Raw genomic sequence first — 23,542 nt, forward strand, 5'->3', positions numbered from 1 at the left:
ACACACACGTTACCTGGTTTTCAGTCTGTTTCTTTTAGGGTAATTATGAATGACTTTGTAAAATGAGTCTCAAACCCTTGATGGGAAAATGGTTTTAATACTCTTCAGTGTTGGAGTAAAAACCCTTTCCTTATGCACAGGGGGTCTCCAAAAATAATTTATGTAACATTATGTCATTCCCGAGGTAAGTAATAAAGTCACTTTATTTTTACAGAGCAGCTAAGACCCGTTAACGTTAACCTTTCCCACTCCCTGGCATGGACCATTTCTAAATGTTCTTTGGCCTGGTTTACCTATTATTGAAGAAGAGGCAAATTACAACACATGCCAGATTAACAAAATACAGTATATTTTTATTTTAAACACATTTCCTTGGGAAAGTGTATAGTTGTTTTTTTTTTTAAACTGGTTTTTAAAAAAAAAAGGTAAATTATTCTTCTTAACTGTGAAGAACAATTGGCCTGATGGACCTTCCTTCCTAAGCATTATTGTTCCATGTGTCTACTGAAAAAGCAGCTGAGCTTTTGAAAGATGAAATCACATTTTCACCCTTCAAAAATAAAATCCATACAAAGGCAACTCTCTTAAAAATCAGTGTCAAATTTTTAGCAAGGACAATAACTTGGTTTATTGGAAAAGAAGCTTCTTTTCAGGTGGGAAGACATGTCCCAGTGTAGTTACTGCAGCAGACATAGAAGCAAACTCCCCAGGACACAGGAGGAGTCGGGCAGAGAGATACAGAAAGGGCATGTCCAGAGAGAAAGAGGTTGGAGGAATGGATGTGCTAAGAAGGGTTACAAGAACTTTTTGAAAGGCGGCCTTGTTCTGTGGACAACGAGGCCAGAGTAAATTTTTCAAGTAAGAGCTTTCCTAGTTCTACCTCTGTTGTGTATTTATTTACACAGGACTAGGAAATCCAAACGATGGCTGCAGATACAACTCAGACGCATTTATCCAGCATGTTGTGTAACAGTCATTCACAGTTAAATTAATATTGAGTACTTCCTCGACCTCAATTCCCGTCTAGTCACTTGAACATCAATCAATACAGTATTGAAAGGGAAACCAGCCACAGCACATGGCCCTGATGCTGTTTCCCCAAAGGCAAGGACTAGGTCTTTCCATCTCCGAGGACACTGGGGCTCCACTAAGTGGAGCACAGGGAGTTGAGGGATGGGTGTGGAATGTGACAGCTGCATGAGATGTTTCCAAGTTCAGGCCACATGGAAGGTTGAGTTCTTCTAGGCCAAATAGTCCTGGAAGCTCCTTTGGCATCATGGATCTGACTTATTTGAAGAAGGCCAAGTTCTGGCTCTTGATGTTCCATTGGAGAGTATGGACTCATCTCTTTCCTTGACCTGTCATCAGTGCTCTGGTGGTACTTAGAGGCAGTTAGTGTGGTAGGTGAGAGGGGAGCCTCCATGGCCAGACTTCTTAAGGTTCAAATCCTGTCCCTGCCTCTGAGCTGTGTGGCCTTGGACAAGTATTTACTTCCTGTGTTTTGTTTTCCTTATGGATAAGATGCCGCCATCATTCCTCACTTGGATGGGTACCATACCTGTGATCTAGCTGGTCTCCTGCTCTCGTCTTTGGTCCCTTACACTCCTTCCTGTATAGCAGCCAGAATGATCTTTCCAAAACATATGTTGAGGTACATGCCTGGGTGGCTCAGTCTGTTAAGCGGCTGCCTTCAGCTCAGGTCGTGATCCCAGGGTCCTGGGTCCCAGGGTCCCACATGATCCCAGGGTCCCACATGAGGCTCCTTGCTCACTGGGGGACCCTGCTTCTCCCTCTGCCTGCTGCTCCCCCTGCTTGTGCTCTTTCTCTCTAGAAAATAGATAAAATCTTAAAACAACAACAACAACCAAAACATAAGTTGAATCATATCACTCGTGTGCTCAAAAGCTTTCAAAGGTTTCCTACCACTTGGAGCCAAAGTCCTTACACTGGCCCATAAAGCCCCTAGGTGATTTGTCCCCTGCTCCTCGCCTAACATTTTATCCCCAAGTGTAGTCCATAATCACCTGAGGTCTTGTTAAAACACAGACTTCTGAGCCTCATCTTCAGGGTTTCTGGTTCAAGAATTCTAGGGTGAGCCTGAGAAGTTTCATTTATATTAAGTTCCAGGTGAATATTGCTGCTGATCTTGGAGGGGCAGGAAACCACACTTTGAAAACCACCCACTCAGCCAGCTCAGCTGCTCTGGTCTTCCTCCAGCACATTGGGCACATTCCTGCCACAGGGACTTTGCACTTGCTCTTCCCACTGCCTGGAAGACTCTTACTTCAGATGTCAGCATCGCTTGCTCTCTTATCTCCGTCAAATGTCATATTCTCAGTGAGATTGTCCTTGACTTTATTAAAAATCACACCCTAGGAGTGCCTGGGTGGCTCAGTGGGTTAAAGCCTCTGCTTTCGGCTCAGGTCATGATCCCAGGGTCCTGGGATCGAGCACCGCATCGGGCTTTCTGCTCAGCGGGGAGCCTGCTTCCTCCTCTCTCTCTGCCTGCTTCTCTGCCTGCTTGTGATCTCTGTCAAATAATAAAAAAAAAAAATCACACCCTACTCCCAGCATTCCTAATCCTCCTTCCTCTCTGCATTTTGCCCATTTGATGGAGCACTTAGTGCCATTTGCTGTACTGCATGTTTTATGTTTTACTAATTTGTGTGCCTCCCGGAACGAGACCATCAGCTCCAGGAGGCAGAGGCAGGGCTGTCTCATCTCTTCACTAGAGTATCTCCGCCACCTAGAATAGTGCCTGGCACATAGAGGATAACCACCAAATACAGGTGGGATGAATCAATCTGTCACATGGGATAATGGCATACTCATTTCATAGGGTCCTTATGAGGATTAGTGAATTGATACTCTTAAAGCTCTTATAATAGCACCTGGCAGAGTGAGTCTCCATAAATGTTAGCTGCTACCATGACTAGAAGAGAACCCAAAACATCTGGTGTATTGCTCTGGTGGTCCTGGGTCTTCATCAATTTGTCTTTCTTTCTAGTTGGGTCGGATATGGGATTTGCTCTCTACAGAAGGTTCTTTGTCCCTGCGGACGGGTCACCGGTGAGTTCCATTTATTATTTTTTAACAAGAACTTGTTCAGCTATCATATCAGTAGCCAAAAAGGGTCATCAAATAGGGGCAACAATTCTGTGATTTAGGGCAGCCACACTTTTCAGTGGAAGGTGAACAGATTCCTGAGGAAATCAGATTTTTGGATTATCCATTTCACTTAATTCTCTCAGAGCCCTGACTGCTGACTCTACTACTCTGCACCTGCCCTCCTGGGACTCCTGGGAGCAAAACAGGAGAGAAGGGATTTCACTGTCTGCCGAGAATACAAAGCAGATTGGGAAACAGCAATGAAAATTTGGTCCAGATGAATTTGCAAGATAAAAAAAAAAAAAGAGAGATTTCCAGTTTTCTTATTAGTCTTTTTTTTTTTTTAAGATTTTATTTATTTGACAGACAGAGATCACAAGTAGGCAGAGAGGCAGGCAGAAAGAGAGAGGAGGAAGCAGGCTCCCTGCTGAGCAGAGAGCCCAATGCGGGGCTCAATCCCAGGACTCTGGGATCATGACCTGAGCCGAAGGCAGAGGCTTTAACTCACTGAGCCACCCAGGCACCCCTGTTACTAGTCTTTGAATTGGGTAGTTTCTGCTGGCATATGTGTGTCTCCGTCATCCGTGTTTTCATTCTGACATTCCATTTATGTGGGGTCAGATGCAGCTCCTACGGAGATCCCCTGTGGTCATACAACACCTCCTCTTGACATTATACAGAACCATCCTGAATGTGATGGTGACAGAGAATGAATGAGAAAGAACGGCTCAGTCCTGTGCATTCGGAGTGTGGATGAAATGACATTTTTTAGCTCAGCATGGTTTCAGAACATCTCCTCTCTGTGCACCTGGGAGTTTTGGGTCTCTTTTTCGCTTACCTCCTTGTCCTTCAAGCTTTTAAGACTCTTGTTTGACTCTGATGGTATGTGTATTTTAGGAAGAGGGACGCAACTGAAATATGCAATTAGCATTTTCTTCGCTTATTTTCATGTCTCCCCATTTCCTCCCAAGGTGTCTTTTGCAGCCCATGTTGCAGGTGGATTCGCTGGAATGTCCATAGGTTACACTGTGTTTAGCTGCTTTGATAAGGCTCTGCTGAAGGACCCAAGGTTCTGGATAGCAATTGCAGCTTATTTAGCTTGTGTCTTATTTGCCGTGTTTTTCAACATTTTCCTATCCTCAGCAAACTGAACTGCCTCATGATATATAAACCAAGGAATGCAAAGAGCCATCTGGAAAAAAACTGAAGTCTACGAAGAGATCAAGAAGTCCTTGCAAATGCTAACAATTTGTTTTTAAAGAGGTCAGAACATGATGGATGTCCTCAGTTGCAAAGACTGTTTACAAAAGGGTTTAGGGTTTAGGGAAGGAGCTTCTGAACGCAGAGGAGGGAAAAGGAAGAGAGAAAAGGGAAGGGATAGAAGAAGCAGGGATTGGCTCTTTCCAGACACATGGTGTGCATCATATGTATCTAAGTGAGACTTGCTCTCCTTGGAGGGTATGCTGTAGAGACTGCTTGACAGAATTCACACATACTGTACTGTGCTGATAATAAAAACTTTTCATACCTGTGCCAGACTATTGATAATCACTTTCTGTCACTGTTGGGGGTGGACAGATCACTGTTTGAGGTGCTTGATATACATTATTGCTCATCTTTTCAGCAACCCAGAAAGGTGGCGATTACTCTATCTAGAGAGGACCACATGGAAAATCATTTAAAAAAATCAAGTAACTTCTCTAAGAGGGCACTGATTTAAAGGTTGGTAATGACTTGAAAGCCCACTCTCTCCTCCTCTAATGAGGCTATGTTCCCTAAATACTGAAAGCTGAGAGTGTCATGGGAGGACAGAACAAACATTTCTGTGAGTGCATCATAGATGGTAGAAATATCTTACAAAAGGAGACTGAAAATTTTCTGGACTGCCAGTTTAAAATTCAAGAAGTGTGTCTAGGATCCTGAGGAACCTAGAACTAGCTTTCTGGTGCAATCCCGGACTCTGGATTCTCATCCTTTACATGGCTAGTGGCTCTCCTGGGAGTGGGTAGGATTTATTTACAAAAGGTAAAATGTCAAATCTGAAAGCTGAGAAGCCTGTCTCCCTTCTTATTATAGAACCCAGACTGTTAGCCTTTTTTTTTTTTTTTTTTTTTTTTAAATGTAGGCTCCATGTCTGGGCACCTGGGTGGCTCACTCTTGATTTTAGCTCAGGTCATGATCTCAGGGTCACAGGATTGTGCCCTCCCCCTTCTTCCTCCCCCTTCCCCCCAGCGGGCTCTGAGCTCAGCATGAAGCCTGCTCGGGATTCTCCCTCTCCCTGTCCCTCTGCTCCTCCTCACCCCTTGCACTCTCTCTCTACCCCTTTCAAAAAAGAAAAAAAAAAAGTAGGCTCCATGCCCAGCATGGAGCCCAATATGGGGCTTGAACTCACAACCCTAAGATCAAGACCTGAGCTATGATGGAGTCAGACATTTAACCAAGGAGCTACCCAGGTGCCTTGGTCACCCTTTTCCCAAAATAGTATTGGGCTATCTGAACACAGGAAATACAATTTTTTTCTTTCATCATTGACATGTTTTATTTTTGAACACCTATCTAAACATGTTGCTGTATTCTGAAAGGAGCATACATACTTACTTTGAAATATGCCAAGTATTATGTCAGCATTTTGAGAAAAACTGATCTGAGATTTGTTTAAAAAAAAAAGTTTTTTTGAGTATGAGAATATGCATATGTTTTTGGTTAAACAAAGATTTGAACAAGAACTTAAATCAAAGAGTCCTTTTTACCTTCCCACCCCAAACCTGCTCTTTTCCCTGGTGATGACTGCTGTCAACAGCTGGGGCTATGTTCTCGCAGACCTTTTTCTATCCACGAGGCGCAGAAAGGAAAACGGATTTGAGTTGATGCCTGGCTCCCTCACTGTACTAAATGGCACTGAATCTGCTCTGCATCCCCAAAGGGACAAGTTCAGAGAACAAGTTGAAGGGGACTGGTATAACTTATAAGAATGATTTACCTCAACTTAGAAAGATCTGGGTTAATCTCTGTTCTAATTAAATATACATATTATGTATATGTTCATACATATGTATACAGTTCATACATATGAACTGTAGGTTTTAACAGGATAAATGAGATTATACTAGGGGTGTGGCTCTGTAACTTGCTCTACAATGTGACGTTAGAGACTTCCATTCTCTGAGTCTTGGGATGATAAAGATGTACTGTGGTTATTTAACCACGCCTCTACTGGACACTGTTGCTGATTTTGTGTTATTATCAACAGTGTTATGTGCACTTCCTAGGTGCAGGATACTTTTGAGTATGTTTGCTCAATGAATATTTTAAGCATCCAGAAACAGAAATGCTGTAAATTTTGATAGATTTAAACTGCCTTTTAAGTAGCTGCATCCACTTACATTCTTACTGACAGCAGGTGATAGTAAGTTTCCTTATACTTTTACCAAAAGCAGATATTGTAAATCTTTGAAAAAATCTGCATTTTCATAGTGAAAAAATAATACTTCCTTTAAATTTGTATTTATCTAACTACTAATGAGGCTTAGTGTTTTTCAAGTTTATTAATAGTTTATGTATAATTTATATATTACACATATATAACTTATATAATAAACAAAAATATTAATATAAATGTATAATTTTTCCCCTGTAAAATAGTTGCATTTAATCTGAAAAGTATCTGTTAATTGGCAAAGAGTCCAGAGAAGGGGTGTCTGGCTGGCTTAGGCTAAAGAGCCTGCCATTCTTGATCTCAGGGTTCTGAGTTCAAGCCTCATGTTGGGGAGTAGACATTACTTAAAAATAAAAAATCTTAAGGGAAAAAAACCAAAAGCTCAGAGAAGAAATAGTCATCTGTCATGGCCAACCCATCAGGTCACTAGCTCGGAAAAGATAACTTTAATGACCTAAATGGAAATTTAATTGTTCCTAACAGAAAACTAGACAGAGAAACAGAATTCATCTAACTATGAAAACTTTTTTAGGGGTGCCTGGGTGGCTCAGTTGGTTAAGTGACCGCCTTCAGCTCCAGTCATGATCCTGGAGTCTCAGGATCAAATCCCACATCAGGTTCCCTGCTCAGCAGGGAGTTTGCTTCTCCCTCTGACCCTCCCCCCATCATGTGCTCTCTCTGTCTCTCTCAAATAAATAAATAAAAAAGAAACTGTTTTTAGTCAGAAAGAGTTTTCGGTACTAGAAACATGGTTCACATTACCCAAAACAGTGATATCTAATTGGGCTCCCCAGAGGGCAAAATTACTGTTAAAAAAATAACATACGAACATCTGGTGTTTTCAATTTGATGTCTCTGAATTATAGAGGAACCATCTATTCAGCTTAATTTGGGGCTCAGAACTTTAGTCTTCTAAACTGCTGTGTTATTAGAAATACTGGAAATATTCTTTATTTGTCCCATCCAATAAAGTAGCCACAAGGCACATGCAGCTCTTAAATTTTAATTAAAATTAAATAAGATAAAAACCCCTCAGTTCCTGTGTTACACAAGTCATGATGCAAGTGCCCAATGGCTCTACGGTAGCTAGTGGCTACTTTATTGGACAGTGCAGAGAGAGTCTGTTTCAGCATTGTTGCAAAAGTTCTATTGGACAGAGTGGCTTTAGAAAAAGGAACAATGAATGAGCACAAATGGATTTTAGCAGATGGCTGACTCACTGCATTGAATTGAACTGCACTACACCTGCAACACCTGGGAAAGGACACCTTCAGAGAACAAACACGATTTGCTTCTCAGATTTATCTGAACAGGTTTGTGTTAATCTCTGTTTTAGCAAATTAAGAAAGAGTTGTTTGAAGTGTTTTTATTCTTTGCTTTTGAATTCTGTGGGACTGAGTCTTTGTAGACTAGTATTCATGTCATTTAGGAAAGCTTCAGAACTTAAGATTTGTAGCTAATTTACTGCTCCTTTCAGGAAATACTATGCTTTTGTATCTTAAGGAAAAACAATTTTTTTTTGATTATAGAAGTGCTCATGGTAAAAACAAATTAAAATACATGTAATTATAAAAAATAAGTCAATTGTAATTACACCACCCAGAGATTATCATACTTAATATCTTTAGTTGTTTTTTTTTTTAATCATAGTTAATACCTTGATGAATTTCCTTCTAGGCTTTTTCATATGCATTTCTACATATAAACAAATATATGATTATGGGGTCATACTGTTCTATTTTATAAACTGAAACAATATATCAAATGTCTTTTTATATTAGTATATATTTATCATTTTTACTGGTTGCATAGTACCATACTATAGATGCACTATTATTTATTATGTACATTGCCTTTCTTGTAGTGATAATTACTTTGGACATAATTCAATTTGCAACTATTAAAAACAACATGAATGATACCATTGCTTACGCTTTAAAGTGTTTTGGATTGTTGGATCAAAGAATATATTATTATTAACATAATAAAGTTAAATAGAAATTTTCTCTATCTCAGAAGTACAACTAATTTTAAAGACTTTATTTATTTATTTATTTGTCAGAGAGAGAGAGGGAGAGAGAGCGAGCTCAGGCAGACAGAGTGGCAGGCAGAGGCAGAGGGAGAAGCAGGCTCCACTGCTGAGCAAGGAGCCCGATGTGGGACTCGATCCCAGGACGCTGGGATCATGACCTGAGCCAAGGGCAGCTGCTTAACCAACTGAGCCACCCAGGCGTCCCATGAAGTACAACTAATTTTAGAAGGTTGATGCTTTTGTAAATCTTTTCAACTGAATGAAGCTTTAAAAAAGGAACTAAAGACTTTAAAATCAGTTATTTAAAAAGTCCAAACTATCACTATTTGACATACCTAATTTAAGTAAACTCATAAGCGAAAACAGATGATTTCTTAATGTTTCTTTCATGCAAATCTTAAGTGCACCCAAAGAGGAAAAATAGAACAGGACCTGACTTTAGAGCCACACTGGTTTTCAATGCCAGTTCCAGCTGTGTGACCTTAGGTAATTTAAAGATTTTATTCATTTGGTTGGGGGAGGGTAAAGGGAGAGGGAGAGAGAGTCCCAGGCAGATGCTGTGCTCAGTGTAGAGCTGGATGTGAGGCTTGAACCCACAACCCTGAGATCATGACCTGAGCCAATATTGAAAGTTGGATGTTTAGCCAACTGAGCCACCAGCTGCCCCAACCTTGGGTAATTTAGGTGTGCCTCAGTCTCCTCATCTGTAAACTGGGGAAACAATATTCCTACCTCATAAGGTTTTTGTGATGAACATATTGCTTAGCTACAGTATCCCAGTATTGTATTTAACTGTGTAACATTTCCCTTTATATAAGGGATATAGAACACACATTGATATTTTAAATGAGAGTTATGAAAACACTCATCTTTTTATCTTTCCTGTAGGATATATTTCCTCTTAGATACACTAGAATCTCTACCTTAATATGGAATGTACTGCTTGATAATCCAAGCATCTAAAGTATAACTTGCTCTGTTATTACACTGTTCCTTCCATAAAAGCAAGCTATGTGTCCTAAGTAGGTCAAATATTGTTACAATGAAAATATCTATAATACCACCACCACCACAGCCATCTGTTTATTTCAAGAACTATCTAAAAACATTCTGCTAGGACAAAAATAGTTGAGAATTTCTGGAGTTCTTTTTTTATTTGTATTTATCTTGAAGTTCTGTTTTTTTAATTTAAGTTTTACTTAGTTAACTGGAGTTCATTTTAAGATGATAAAAATGTACACAATTTTTCATAGCTAATTAAGAATTTTATGAATATTAATAAATATTACTGAAATTTCTGATTTCTGAAAGTGCTCAACAACTGTCAGAAAGCCAAGAGAATTTGGACATTTAAACATGGATTAAAAAACAAATCTAAATTCTGATAGCAAGAGCCAGATCTGTTTCCTCTGATTTTCATTAAGTGCTGTATCCTACTGAATTATCAAATGAAACACATTCATTTTCCTTTGTGTATAAATGAGATTTTAAAATCACTGACTTTGGTTATAATTTTTTTTAAAGATTTTATTTATTTGTCAGAGAGAGAGAGTACACACAAGCAGGCAGAGAGGCAGGCAGAGAGAGAGGAGAAAGCAGGCTCCCTGCCGAGCCAGGAGCCCGATGCGGGACTCGATCCCAGGACCCCAGGATCATGTCCTGAGCTGAAGGCAGCGGCTTAACCAACTGAGCCACCCAGGCGTCCCAATTTTTATATAATCTTAATAGAGAGGTTTGTAAGATCATGTCAGTAGTTTTAGGAACCTCCCCAAAAGTTCTCAGTTAAACAAAGTAAAACAGTAATAAACTTCAACTAACAATACCAAGACTCTTATAGGGAATCCTAGAGTTATTTTTTTTAAATTTTTATTTACTTATTTTAAGTTATCTCTACACCCAACATAGGGCTCGAACTCACAACCCCCAGTTCAAGAGTCACATGCTCTTCCGACTGAGCCAGCCAAGCACCCCATCTACAGTTCTATTCTTCATAGAGAATATATACAACCCCTCCTCCAGCTATCTTTTTTTTTCTTCATTGCATTATAATGCCTAAACGTAAGTGATTTTAAATTCCTGATAGCTTAAAAAATTCTTGGTAAGATTATCACAGTTCTCTAGGGAAAGAGGAGAGTAACCCGCACACGAAGAGAGTGATGCTTTGTTCATGTTTTCGCCATAGGTTTGCTTTAGGAAATAGCATGTCCTTCAGAATGGAAGAATTTATCTGTCTCCTATTTGATGGGGTTCAGAGTGAAGATGGCTGACTAAATAAACATGGGGAACTGGAATTTCCTTGGAGGCATCCTGGAGGAAGTTCACATCCACTCCACCATAATTGGAAAGATCTGGCTCTCTATCCTGTTCATATTTCGAATGCTTGTTCTGGGTGTAGCAGCTGAGGATGTCTGGAATGACGAGCAGTCTGGCTTCATCTGTAATACAGAACAACCCGGCTGCAGAAATGTGTGCTATGACGAGGCCTTTCCTATCTCCCTTGTTAGATACTGGGTTTTGCAAGTGATATTTGTGTCTTCACCATCCCTGGTCTATATGGGCCATGCTTTATACCGACTGAGGGTTCTGGAGAAAGAGAGGCAGAGGAAGAAAGCTCAACTGAGAGGAGCACTGGAGGGGGTGGAGTTTGAAATGCCTGGGGACCGAAGGAGACTGGAGCAAGAACTTTGTCAGCTGGAACAAAGGAAACTAAATAAAGCTCCACTCAGAGGAACACTGCTTTGCACTTACGTGGTACACATTTTCACTCGCTCCGTGATTGAGGTTGGGTTCATGATTGGACAGTATCTTTTATATGGATTTCATTTAGAGCCTTTATTTAAATGCCATGGCCACCCGTGTCCAAATATAATTGATTGTTTTGTCTCAAGACCAACAGAAAAGACAATATTCCTAATATTTATGCAATCCATAGCCACTGTTTCGCTTCTCTTAAACATTCTAGAAATTTTCCACCTAGGTTTTAAAAAGATTAAAAGAGGGCTTTGGGGACAATATAAATGGAAGGATGAGCATAATGAATTCTTTGCGAACAAGTCAAAACAAAATCTTGCCAAGTATCAGAGCACATCTGCAAATTCACTGAAGAGACTCTCTTCTGCACCTGATTATTACCTGTTAATGGAAAAGCAAAAACACACAGCAGTGTGCCCTAGTTTAAATTCACCTGCATTTCAGGTGGATCCTGACAATCACAGCGGAAATGATGAGAAATGTGTTTTGGATAAACAAGAAATTGTACTTTCTGATGAGATGCACACACTTAGCGCTACCTCTAGTCATCTTCAACACATCAGCTCATGTAATAATGAAGACACTCATAAAATATTTAGAAAAGAATTGGGTAACCCATTAAGGGAAAAGAGAGAAATTGACTGCAAAGACAGCAAAAGGAACCACTGCTCTAGAGGTCACTGTTCTATTCCAGGTGTTGCTATAGATCTGGACAACCACATAGGGCAGTCATCCCAAACAGCTTTCCCTCTACCTGCTACCTGTGCCTGGGAACAGTTGTGGCCTAGTGCTACATGGGGTCCCTCTAAGGAAGATGAAAATCAGGTGTCACCTCCTAAAGGAATCCTGAAGGGCAAGTTCAGAGAGGGCACAATTAGCACCCTTCCTCCTTCCCAGGGAGACTGCCAGTCACTTGACATTCCAGATACTCCTGCTGCTTTGGGACAGTTGTCCTTTGAATCTGATTTGGTCAGAAGCTGCAATAATACTACTGCTTGTCCTCCAAATCATTTGGGGTTGCTGACAAACAACCTCATTGGTAGGCGGGCTCCCACAGACCTTCAGATCTGAACAGCTGTTGGCTTCTAGACATTCTGCATATTAAGCTATCACAGAAGTACCCTAGTGGTGGTGGAGCGCAGGCAAGACAAGGGTAGCCCTAAAGACCCGGTGTTAAGGCAGACAACTGCACACCCATTTCAAAAAGGAAAAAGAGATTAATTCTGAATGGTGAAGGGGCAGTTTTAAACTCAAAGACATAGTTACCAAATCAGGATTACTTTTTCAGAGGCTTCCTTTAGAATTCATGAAAACTTATTCTGGGAAAGTCACATGTTCAGAATCGAGGCTTAATGGTTTGGAAACAGCTTTTTCCCTGAAGGGAGTACAGCTTTAGGAGACTGTCCTTGTTCTGCATAATTCTCCTTTCTACTTGCTAATCTTTTATTTCTGGACAATGGTTCAATTGTTTGTCCCTGGGACTTAATTTAGTTTCTTTATTGACTGCAACCTGATGTCTCCTGAGTACAGTGATAATATTGCTATCTAGTAAATAAAAATTTAAAAAGATTGCTGGCTTTATAGCATCTTGATTCAGTACCCAGACTGGAATCGTAGCTCTACACTCCCTGGTCCTCTAACTTCGCCACTTTACTAACACTGCCCACCTTACAAGGATAGCATGAGAATTAAAATAAGAAACGTGTTTAGTACAATGCCTGGCACACATTAAGCGCTCAAAAGCTTAGTACGTTACCTCTCATCCTCCAGAGGCCCCTATCAAGCCCGCCACAAAACGAACTCCAAAAAGAGCGGGAGCAGAAACACACGGGTCTAAGCACTCCTTTCCAGACACTGCATACCCAAGGGTTGCCCGGCGTCGGTCGTGCGCACCTTTTCAGGATGAGAGCCAAGAAACCAGCACGTATAGATTGCCACACCTAATGAGGTCCCACTTGAGACAGGTCTGCTCCCGACCGGTGTCCGAAGATCCCACCCGGCTCCAGTCCCAGTGCTACCAGCCTCCGCAAGCCCCGCCCCCGGGCGCCACGCCCATCTCTGGCCCCACCTGGACACCAGTCCGGAGTTACCAAAACCTCGCCTCTCGCTAAGCAACCGAATCGCGGCAAGGACCGGAAGAGGAAGGAGAGGTGCTGCTCCGGGAGCAGAGAGGCGGGCGTACGCAGCCTCCCTCAGCTTAGCCCACTATGGGGCACTCACAGCGTCCTGGTCGTCATGAAAACAGGCCACACCCCTGCGATCTCGGACCGTGGTTCGCAAGTACGCAGGCGCGCGCGCCCTTCCGCGCATGAGCAGTGCGGCTCAGAGCCCGCCAGCCACGGTCTCGGGCGCCAGCTACGCCGCTGCCGCTGTCACTATGGCCCATTACAAAGTGAGGGGGGCGCGGCGTGGCTGGGGGCGTGCGGGCGGTAGCGAGCCGCTGGTCGGCTGAGGGTGGGAATGGGGGCGCGCGCGCAGGTTTTGGGGGCCTGAGGTAGCGAGGCGGAGGCGGGGTTGCCGGACTCCCAGCGCCTTCTTCCTGCTCCGGCCCCTGGGCTTTGGCCACTGACCCGCCGTGTCTCCTCAGGCCGCCGACTCGAAGCGCGAGCAGTTCCGGAGGTACTTGGAGAAGTCGGGGGTGCTGGACACGCTGACCAAGGGTGAGCATGGGCTAGGAGAGGGTTCTTCGTGTCCACGCCGTGCTCCTTGGCGCTGAGCCCCCGACGGGCCAAGGCGTAGGGGAAGGAAGGGGAACAGGTGGGATCTGTCTGGGGTCCAGCTAGGTGGGCCTCGGGGTTCAGCAGGCATTGGCGCACGTCTGGCTGTCGGACGGCGCCGGAGTTGGGGTTGCCTCGCTCATACTACCGCTCTCCGGGCGGGGAGTGAAACTCTTGCAGCTGTTGCAAAGTCCCTCCGACTTCCGTTGCTTTGCCTCGAGCGGTCGCAGCGAGCACGTTTGCTAAAGACCTTGAGATCCCAATTCCTCTCTCCTTTCAGTTTTTGCGGAGTCAAAATTATGTAAAGAAGCATTTTCCCCTCGAACAAAGGGCCAGTGGGAAAATTACCTGATTTCAAAGTTGCTTATAAAGTAACTGAGTGAACTCAATCCCCCAAGTAGGCGATTCAGTCAGTTTGGCTGCGGTTTTTCAACCCCCATTTCCTAGGCTATACCAATTCCTGCTCTGTGCAGATTTCATAAGTAGAATTACAGTTTAAAGAGCTTGAGGGCACATGAAAATGGTTATATTGTTTACAGTTTTTAAGATGGAAGCTGTTACACTGTATCTCTTTCTCCAAGGGGATTCAAGACCTAAGATGAATAAGGAGCTTCAAACTGGAGAGTTCCAAGAGATAGCTGGGGTACTGCTTACTTCATTAGCTCAGCAATAATGTGAATGTCTGCTATGTATCATTCAGCTCATTGGCTAGGACTTTCAAGGGTATAGAACAGAAGAGCTGTCAGGAATGATGACTGGCTCCACATGAGAAGTGTGTGGGAATTAATTTGGTAACTGCTTTTTGGCTGGAAGCAAAGGTTAGGAGAAAATTCTGGGAGATTAACTCTGGGTCTTAACAGAAAGCAGGACTTTTAATTCCCATGTATGGGCTGAGAATTCTGAATTGCTACCAACCTTAGGTTCAGGTACCAGTTTCCTTATCTCTTTGCAATTAAATTTCAGCAAACATGATAGGAATATTCTATGAAAGTGCTGTGCTCTGTCGTCTTCTGAAGTGTCACAGAAGGCTGGAATTTCATTGACCCCTCCCCTTAAAAAAAAAACAAAACAACAACACTCCATAAGTTAATTAACTTTCATCATTTTATTCAGGTCTCTGTTCCAGGCACTGGGGATACAGCAGTGGGGTGGGGGGAAGCCCCTGCTCTAAATGACCTTATATTCTATTTGGAGGAGACAGATAATACATAGTGCCAGCCAGTGGGGAATAAAAACACAGCAAAGGGGATAAAGAGCAATGGGTGTGCCATTTATAAGGTGTGATGGGGGAAGGTCTCAAGAAGTAACATTTGAGCAGAGATCTGGATGAAATGTGATGTCAAGCATTCCAGGAAGGCAAGGAGGCCAGAGTGGCTGGACAAAGTAAAAGAATGTTAGAAGACAGATAAATGACCTTGGTGGGAAGTAACCGCCTTATGGCCGTTCATGGATCTTCCCTTGCGAGATTGGAAACCCCTGAAGGCTTCTTTTCCCTTGCTCACATCTACTGGTATCTAACTTCTCAATCTCTGTAGATTTCCAGTCTCCTAAATAATATCAGAGAATTTAACATAATGTCTCTACTGATGTGACCTATTTAAAATTTGATTTTCAAACACGGGTACTTTACACATATTTAATTTTAATACAGCATATTTCCAAGAGGATCTGAAACTGCTTCTAACATTAACACTAAAGGACGGCTAAAGATAAAGATAAGTCATATGGAAAAAAAGCATTTGAGTTATTTTGAGTACATCAACCTCTAAAAATCCCTCCTGCTAAGGCAAAAAGGGAAACACCAGCTATTGAGTTCTTATCTGATTAAAAGGAAGTATATTTCATCTATAGAAAAGCACAGGAAACTTGACATTTACATTATGTTCTGTAATTATCAACCTCATAGTACCACAGACAGAAATTTAGAAGCTGAAAGAAATGGGGTGGGGAAGAAGAGGTAGAAAAGGATAAGAGTATTCATGTCTTATAACGTTAGTTGGCAGAGATCAGTGGAAATTAATGGAAGAAGAAACAGGTTTGAGTGTGTTATTTAAAGAAAAACATATTGAAGAGAGAGGGTGGTGGTGATGTAAACCTACCAATTTCTCAAAAAATTGGGTTGTATGTATACTTAGAAGAATAACTATCAGAACTCAGTGCAGGGTGTTAAAAAGTCATTGCCATTTGATTTTCTCATACTGTCTATACTATTTTGTGATTTATTAAAACTAAAAAAGGAAGCGTGTAAGTTGTTTTACAACAGTTTTTAACTTGGAGTCTAGAGATGGACATTATTTGTGTGTAGTTACATTTTTGGGCTTTTGTCACTTTTCAAAGGGTTCCATGCACAAAAAATTTAACCACTGGTCTAGAGACTTTTATCTGAGTAGTAAATCCCAGGAGGAATTTGTTCAGTAGAAGATGAGCAAGGTAGTGCTGACATGAGCTTTTGGATACAAACTAAAATAATGTTGATTTGAGCATGCGGATAACTGGTAAAGTCTTTGGTTGGTGGTTATTTAGCATGTTGTATATGAAACTATTCTTGAAGCACATTCTGAATTCAAAGCTTCTTTCAGTAATTACCATAGCCCTGTTGATTCTCTCCAAAATTTTTCTCAAATTTATCTACTTATTTTCACCCCCCCCCCCCACTCTAGTGCAGGTTGCTATCTTTTTCAGCTGGATTGCCACACCTGCCTCTTAACTGCTCTTCCTGCCTTCATTCTTGTCCCACTCAGGATCTTCCACACAGTAGTTAAGAGCGATCCTGTCACTCTCCTGCTTAAAACTGTTTAATTATATGCCTGTTCTAAGGATCAAAGTCCAACCAAACTTGCAGGATCCTCCCTGGTCTGCGTCCTGACCACCTTGCCAGCTTCCTTTCCTGCCACATTGTTCACGGCTCCATCTAGCCATACTTGAATTTTCGGTTCCTCAATGTGTTGTTCTCTTGCCCTACCCACCCCCTCACCTTCCCATTTTATCTGAAACCCTCATAGCCAAGTCTCAGGTCTTATTTCCCTTTGTTAGGGAGCCTTCCCTGGTTTGTTAGGCTGAGTTAGGTGTTCTTCCAAAGTGCTCCCATGATCCATCATCTTGTATTGCCACTTGATGCATTTTTGTTTTTTGTTTTTTGTTTTTTTTGGTCTAGTTCTTTGCTTTTGCACTAGACTGTAAAGTTGTTGAGAGCAGGGACCTTAGCTGCCTTGTTTACCAGTCCTATGGTATGGTATGGCAGTCCTAGCAATGTGCTTGGCGTATAACAGGCATTTAACATTTACTGGGCTATATAATTTTCAGGCATTCAAATTTAAGACTTTAATTGTTGCTTTTTTCTGCTTTTTGATTTGCAGTATTGGTAGCCTTATATGAAGAACCAGAGAAACCTAATAGTGCTTTGGAGTATCCTTTTCATCTTTCAAGTCAGAAAAAGGACTTATTTTTGGAACTCTTATTTTTTCACATAGATAAATATTTAAAATATTTTTCACGATGGAAAAAGTTACTTTCCTTTATGTTTTGCGATGATGATCTCTGGGTAAATGGTGGTGGTAAGGTGGGGTGACCATGATCAGAGATATTGATACTGCTCTGAGCTATTTCATTAGTTTCATTCAGCTCAAGTAAATTCTTAACTTTGGTATTAGTTTTTTAAAGCATCACTTAGGAGCTGCTACTCCAGAAAATCCAGAAATAGAGCTGCTTCGCCTAGAACTGGCAGAAATGAAAGAGAAATATGAAGCTATTGTAGAAGAAAATAAAAAACTGAAAACAAAGGTAAATGTTTTAAAAGAATTCATGTTAAAAATAATTTCACCCTTAATGATTAAAAGATCAAAACCTCACTAAAATGGATAGTAGGGGAGGGAGGAGGATAAATAATCTTGATTAACTGCAAGGCTGAACTGATGCTCTATCTAGAAAACCACAAATTGTAAATAGGACAAGCAATGTGTGGTCAAGAAGAGCTTCTTGGGAACCTGCATCAAGAAAAAGATGAGGGGGGCGCCTGGGTGGCTCAGCTGGTTAAGCCGCCAACTCCTGATCCCAGCCTAGGTCTTGGGATGTTAGGGTCTTAAGTTCAAGCTCTGCATTGGGCTCCACGCAGAGCATGGCGCCTACTTTTTTAAAAAAAAAGGATGAGAACATTGGTTAATGCTGCTTATGAGTAAATGGAGAGTTCTGGGAGTCCTAAGCACTTGATTTAAGTAGGTCATTGTAAGGTCAATGCTTTACGAATGGCACCTCTCAGAGTTGTGCAGTGTGTAACCTGCACAGTCGTATGTGCTGGCACTGTAATGTGTTTATCTCTATAAATTTGTTTGCACTTAATTTTGTCTGTGCTCAAGTTTTTTCTCTGTTGAAACTCCTGTGAGACTTCTCATAAACTTCAAATTAGTCAACTCTAAGTCTTTGAGGTTTTTCCACATTCTGAATCACATAACGCATTTTACATTACTCTAGGAATTTCTTATAATGTGATTTATCTGCTCAACGACCTTGCGAGATAAGCGAAACAGGTACACAGAACGATTTATAGGTAGGAAACTAAAGCACAGTGAAGTCTAATTATCTTCTCAAATCTCTCAACTAATTGGAATAACCTAAATCAGCATAACAGAAAATACAGCCTCTTAAATAATCCAAGATTCCACAATACAAATTATCAGTTAACTCTTTGGCACCATTTAAGTCAAAGACATGAGCTCCTCTTCACTGACTAGCTAGATTAATATATGTTACATTATTCTTTTTTCCTGCTTTTTAAGAGAAAGTTCAGTAAACTTTTGTTAAAGAGAAAGAGTTAAGTCCTTTACCAGAAGCCATAGCATCTTTGGGAAGAAAGAGACAGATTATTGCATTATTAAGTATTTGAGCAGTGCAGTCATGAACTGAAATTCAGCATTGGTTTCCCAGTAATTTTAAAGGTTTATATGAAAAGAGTTTTCATTACATTTGATTGTATTAAATCTTAAATTGTATCAATCTTAAATGGTTTAAAAATGGATAGGATATTCATATAAAGTTCCTGGTTCAGTAATTGAATAGTTAACTACTCATTTTGTTACTATTAAGTTTTTTTTACCCAATTTAGAATAAAATTCACCTAAACTCCTCTGTCTTTGCCCTATAGCTTGCTCAGTATGAACCACCTCAGGAGGAGAAGCGTGCTGAATAGGATCCTTCTCAGTTGAAAAGACACTGAAAAAATGGTTTTGTATGACTTGAATAGTTTGTATAGTATATAACCTTTTCTGAACAGATGCTCTAGAACTCTTTTAATATGTTGAATTCACCTATCACACTTTAACTGTTATAAACACATATACTTAGAATCACCAATAAAAACTCAATATAACTTTCTTTGGGTCTTAAAAGCATCCAAAGTGAATCCTGAAAAAAAAAACAAAAACCTAAACACAGCCATCTAATTCATTACCTTAAAAGACATTCTGTTTATTAGTCTGACTAGCAATGATGGTACTGGTTATATTTTAGCCAAGGAAGTTCAGCATGGAGCTGTTCCTTGGTTCAGTGCAGGATATGAGCACAGCTACAGTCATTTGTTAAAATGAAGATGACACTGTTGTTTATATCCTCTGAAGGCAGCTGGAGAGATCAGTGTGACAGAAGATGCTTTTGCATGGGTTCCCATGAATCTTCTGCTCGTGTTTATATAATGTGGAACAAATAACTCTTCTTTGCCACCACTTTGCCTTAGATGACTGTGTGTGTGCCAGTTGGAACTCTGACACCACGTTTCCTTCTATGCAATCATGCCCTATCTGATGATGTTGCCTTGCTTTGCTCTGTGCTTCAGTGGGTCTTAGCTGCACATTGGCCTGTGTTGTTTTTCAATTTGCTATACTAGCAGTTACCCTGATTGTAATTTATGTAACTTCAAACAGGATCACACTGTTTCCCCGCCTTACTTAGTTGCTCAGCTGAGCACAGAACTGAGGCAATATAAAATTCTGGGTTCCTGCACAAGCTGGGATGAGAAGGGGAATGAGCCATATATTGTGGAAAATTATAGTTTGCGGGTATAATTATATAGTGCTTTTTCCCTCAAAGTATTTTTCTAGCCTTGAATTCATTTTATCTTCATTATCCCTGTGAAGTAGGTACAGCAAGTATGAGGCGAGGTTGGGTGCTGAATTTTTAGGCCAAAGACTGATATTAATACAAATTATCTACTAACTGTAGAACGTTGGGCACTTCAGTTACCTGCTCTGAGATTCACTTTCCTCATCTGTTAAATGAGAAGAATACTATCAGTGCTGCCCACCTCACAGGGTTGTTGTGAGGGTCAAATGGAATGTATGTGAAAGATCTGTAAATGGTAAAGCACTATATTCTTGTTTGTTAGTCCTTTTCCTTTCTTTTGGAAGACCTACAGTCAGATATTTTCATTTTATTGGTGACTTATATTCCTTACTGACTGACTTGACATTATTAAGAGTCATTCTGTTTCATGTATTCTAACCCTATTGTTAGAGAACCTGTTTTTACTCTTTGGTCAAAACACACGTAGAAAACCGAACAAATCAATGAAAGCTGATTTAACTAGCAAAAGCCTCAGCACTTGCTGGAAACTGTGACCGAGCTAATTCTAAGGGCATTTTAATCAGTCATGTTGGCAAGAATGTGGCAATGGTCTGTGTCTCTTCTAGTCACAAGTTTGTTTTTGGAGGGGGGCCAGATACTGTTGGAAGAACATTCACTTGAATCGGTTTATCTTTTACCAATTTGAGTGCCTCCTACATGCTCAGCAGTAGGCTGAGTGCTGGGTGTTAGAGATGAATGACTTGAAGTTAGTTATAAGACATGTACATCAGCAATTAACAATGTGGGATAGGAAGTGCTAAGAACCATGAGAACAATAAAACATGGCCCCATGGGGATTTTCAAAGAGAGGGAGACCTGGCTTCTTTAAACAGTTGGTATGACAGTCCCTTTGTGGAATACAGACAAGCAGAATTTTTTTTCTGGCAGCTGACCCTCATTTGCTTCTCTACTATGGGACTCGTATTAGTGTTTACATAAGTCAGGTTACTGTCTCCTGTACCATCCTTTTGGACAGAAGGGCAACCAGTGGGTTGGATAACCACATTTTTAAGAGGAAACTGACCTGTTTAAACTGTTGTATCAGTCAGTGCTATTTAAGAATTCAGAGTCAGCCTGGCCTCTGGAGATCCTCTTCATCATTTCTATCAAGGATATGGATGAAGAGAATGTACAAGAAGATGCTCAATGGAGTAGAAAAAGGACGTCATCCATTCAGATCCTGCTACGCTTCATTCAGCTGCGTTATCTATAAAATGTAGATTTCATATCTTACCTACCTCACAAGGCTGTTGTAAGGATCAAATTAAATATAACAGATGAAAAGTACCTTGTAAATTGTAAAGGACTACGTATGGGTCACATGGTGTAATGCCAAATCTATAAATGACACAAAGTTGGCTGGTTGGTAAATTATATTGAAACAAGTTTGAAAATGATAAACTTGGAGTACCCCAACTTCTGGGCCTAAGCCAAAAAGCTGAAATGTCAAGTCTTATGTTTAGGTTAAAAAATGCAGTGATACAAGTTTAGGCACTACGATTGCTGACAAAATACTAGTTCCAGTGATTATCATTATGAACCACATATACTCTGGATATTAAAAAAAAAAATTCCATCTGGAAAGCATTAATAGAAATATTGTCCAGGTGCAAACAGTCATCCCTAAGGCTGTATTGGTTAGTATTGAATTGTAGGCGCTAGACATTTGGTGGAAGCTCAAATGCATGTAAAAAAGTGAATGATCAACAGGGAGAATGCATTTAAAAATACAAGGTTGTGGCTTGTATACGGTAGCCACTAGCCACATCTGAACTACAATTTAAAAAATTCAGCTCCTCAGTCACAGTAGCAACATTTCAAATGCTCAATCCACAGTGGCTACTATACTGAACAGTATGGTTGTAGAACATTTCCATCATCACAGAAAAGTCCACTGTACATCAGCATAGAAGGGATGGTCAAAGGAACGGAGTGTGTATAACGTGAACAGAGAAGACTTAGTGGGTAATGAAGACTGCAACCTAATATTTGAAGGGCTGTCATGAAAAAGATGGAAGACTACTCCTGTATTGTTCCATTTTAAGCTCCAGTGAGTGTGATTTTTAGTCTAAATAGAAGACTTCCAAACAAAGATTTACCTCAGTGGATGTGCTTGCCTTTTGAAATAGTGAGCGCTCTTCCCTTGGAGCACTGAAGTGTACACTGCATTATCTATCAGCTGGGGTGCTACAGAGTGGACTCTGTTTAGGAGAGAGATTGGACTAGATGACCTCTGAGGATGTGTCCTACCTTCAACGTATATATTCAGATGTAACTAAGTCCCAGACCTGGCAAGAACATGCTTTCCTTTCATAATCTAGAAGTTAAAGTCTTTGGAAAATCAGTGCCACCGCCATCACCTCCATTTTAATACGAGGCTCTTGTTTCGTCAAACTTCCAATTCTAAAGCCTGATTGTCCAGAGTGAAAATTCCTCTAGCTTTCTCAAACCAATCTAGTGAAAACATTTTAGTTTGCTTTCATTATTCATTCCTTTGGTCTGTAAGCTGAAGGTCACAGCAGATGTAATGTTCTATGGGGCCAGGGAAGGATAAGTTACATGCAAAAGAGACTGGGTGTGGAAAAGGGGAAACTGAGTCCTTTTGATTTTGAAGTGGTAGTAGTAACCACCGTCTGATTTGCTGAAGAGGGAGGATAAGCTGTTCTAGCTTGGCTGCATTTACTTTCCTGCTACATGCTAGATCGAACTGTATCACACCCTGACTCTGCCTTTGGTTGAGGCTTTACCTTCACTCAGGCTGGCTCCTCCTCCCTATCCCTGCATATCCCAACCACATCCATCCATCTAGACCTGCTCAGACGCCACTTCCTTACAGACTTTCTCACCCTCCCAACTCCCGAGCATTTTTACCTGTACCTTTGACCTTTACACTTCATATCTCGTACCGAAGCTACTTACGCAGAGATCCGAGCTCTATTAATCTCCAAGCAACATGAGGGCAGGCAGGGTCCGAGTCCGTTTCAGTTTTTGTGTCCCTTGTCCCCCCCAGGACATCGCGGGCATCAGTAAATACTGGTTGGGCGAGTACCATTGTAGGAGCACAATCAGTTCTTCCCCCAAATGCCCAGGGAGCATCTCCCGTTGGCCTCCAAGCTCCCAAGAAGGCAGAAAGGCGGCGAGGAGCAAGGCGCGTGGCTGGGCAGGACCGAGGTGCTCGGTAGGGCGGAGGGCAGAGGACTCGGCCGGCCGGGCCACCCTCCTCGTGACTCCTCCTCCCCCCTCCAAGGCTCCAAGTCAGGTGATTCCGGGCACGTGACGGGCACCACCTACCCTGCTGCTCCCGAGTGGCAGTTCGGGCGGCCAATGAGAGGCTGGGTCTCGGCGCGGAGCCTATGAGAGTCGGGCTCTAGGGGGCGGGCCCCGCGG

At 41.4% G+C, this 23,542-nt stretch overlaps 2 protein-coding genes and 1 long non-coding RNA gene across 12 annotated transcripts in view; 2 read left to right on the top strand and 1 right to left on the bottom strand.

Annotated features, from left to right (window-relative positions):
* RHBDL2 (rhomboid like 2) overlaps window positions 1-4,640 on the top strand; it is a 52,245-nt gene extending 47,605 nt beyond the window's left edge. For 5 of the 10 annotated variants that reach the window (XM_047723815.1, XM_047723808.1, XM_047723809.1 and 2 more), the window contains 2 exons: window positions 3,008-3,069; window positions 4,080-4,640. In XM_047723815.1, the coding sequence (XP_047579771.1) occupies window positions 3,008-3,069; window positions 4,080-4,259 (242 nt within the window). In that variant the 3' untranslated portion in view covers window positions 4,260-4,640. The remainder of the gene's footprint in view (window positions 1-3,007; window positions 3,070-4,079) is intronic. The other 5 variants (XM_047723812.1, XM_047723813.1, XR_007126405.1 and 2 more) reach the window with 4 other exon arrangements.
* Window positions 4,641-7,177: 2,537 nt separating this feature from the next.
* On the top strand, window positions 7,178-12,846 carry GJA9 (gap junction protein alpha 9). Its single transcript, XM_047723806.1, has 2 exons — window positions 7,178-7,857; window positions 10,759-12,846. Exon 2 carries the CDS (start codon window positions 10,854-10,856, stop codon window positions 12,396-12,398), a length of 1,545 nt encoding a protein of 514 aa, XP_047579762.1. The 5' UTR covers window positions 7,178-7,857; window positions 10,759-10,853; the 3' UTR covers window positions 12,399-12,846.
* A 2,284-nt stretch (window positions 12,847-15,130) lies between these two features.
* LOC125096819 (uncharacterized) lies at window positions 15,131-23,435 on the bottom strand. Its single transcript, XR_007126407.1, has 2 exons — window positions 23,075-23,435; window positions 15,131-21,362 (listed from the first exon to the last, which is right to left on the bottom strand). It is a non-coding gene; the product is annotated as an uncharacterized LOC125096819 (long non-coding RNA).
* Window positions 23,436-23,542: the final 107 nt, after the last annotated feature.

Source organism: Lutra lutra, chromosome 4 (assembly GCF_902655055.1).
Source record: "Lutra lutra chromosome 4, mLutLut1.2, whole genome shotgun sequence".
NCBI classification, from domain to species: Eukaryota; Metazoa; Chordata; class Mammalia; order Carnivora; family Mustelidae; genus Lutra; species Lutra lutra.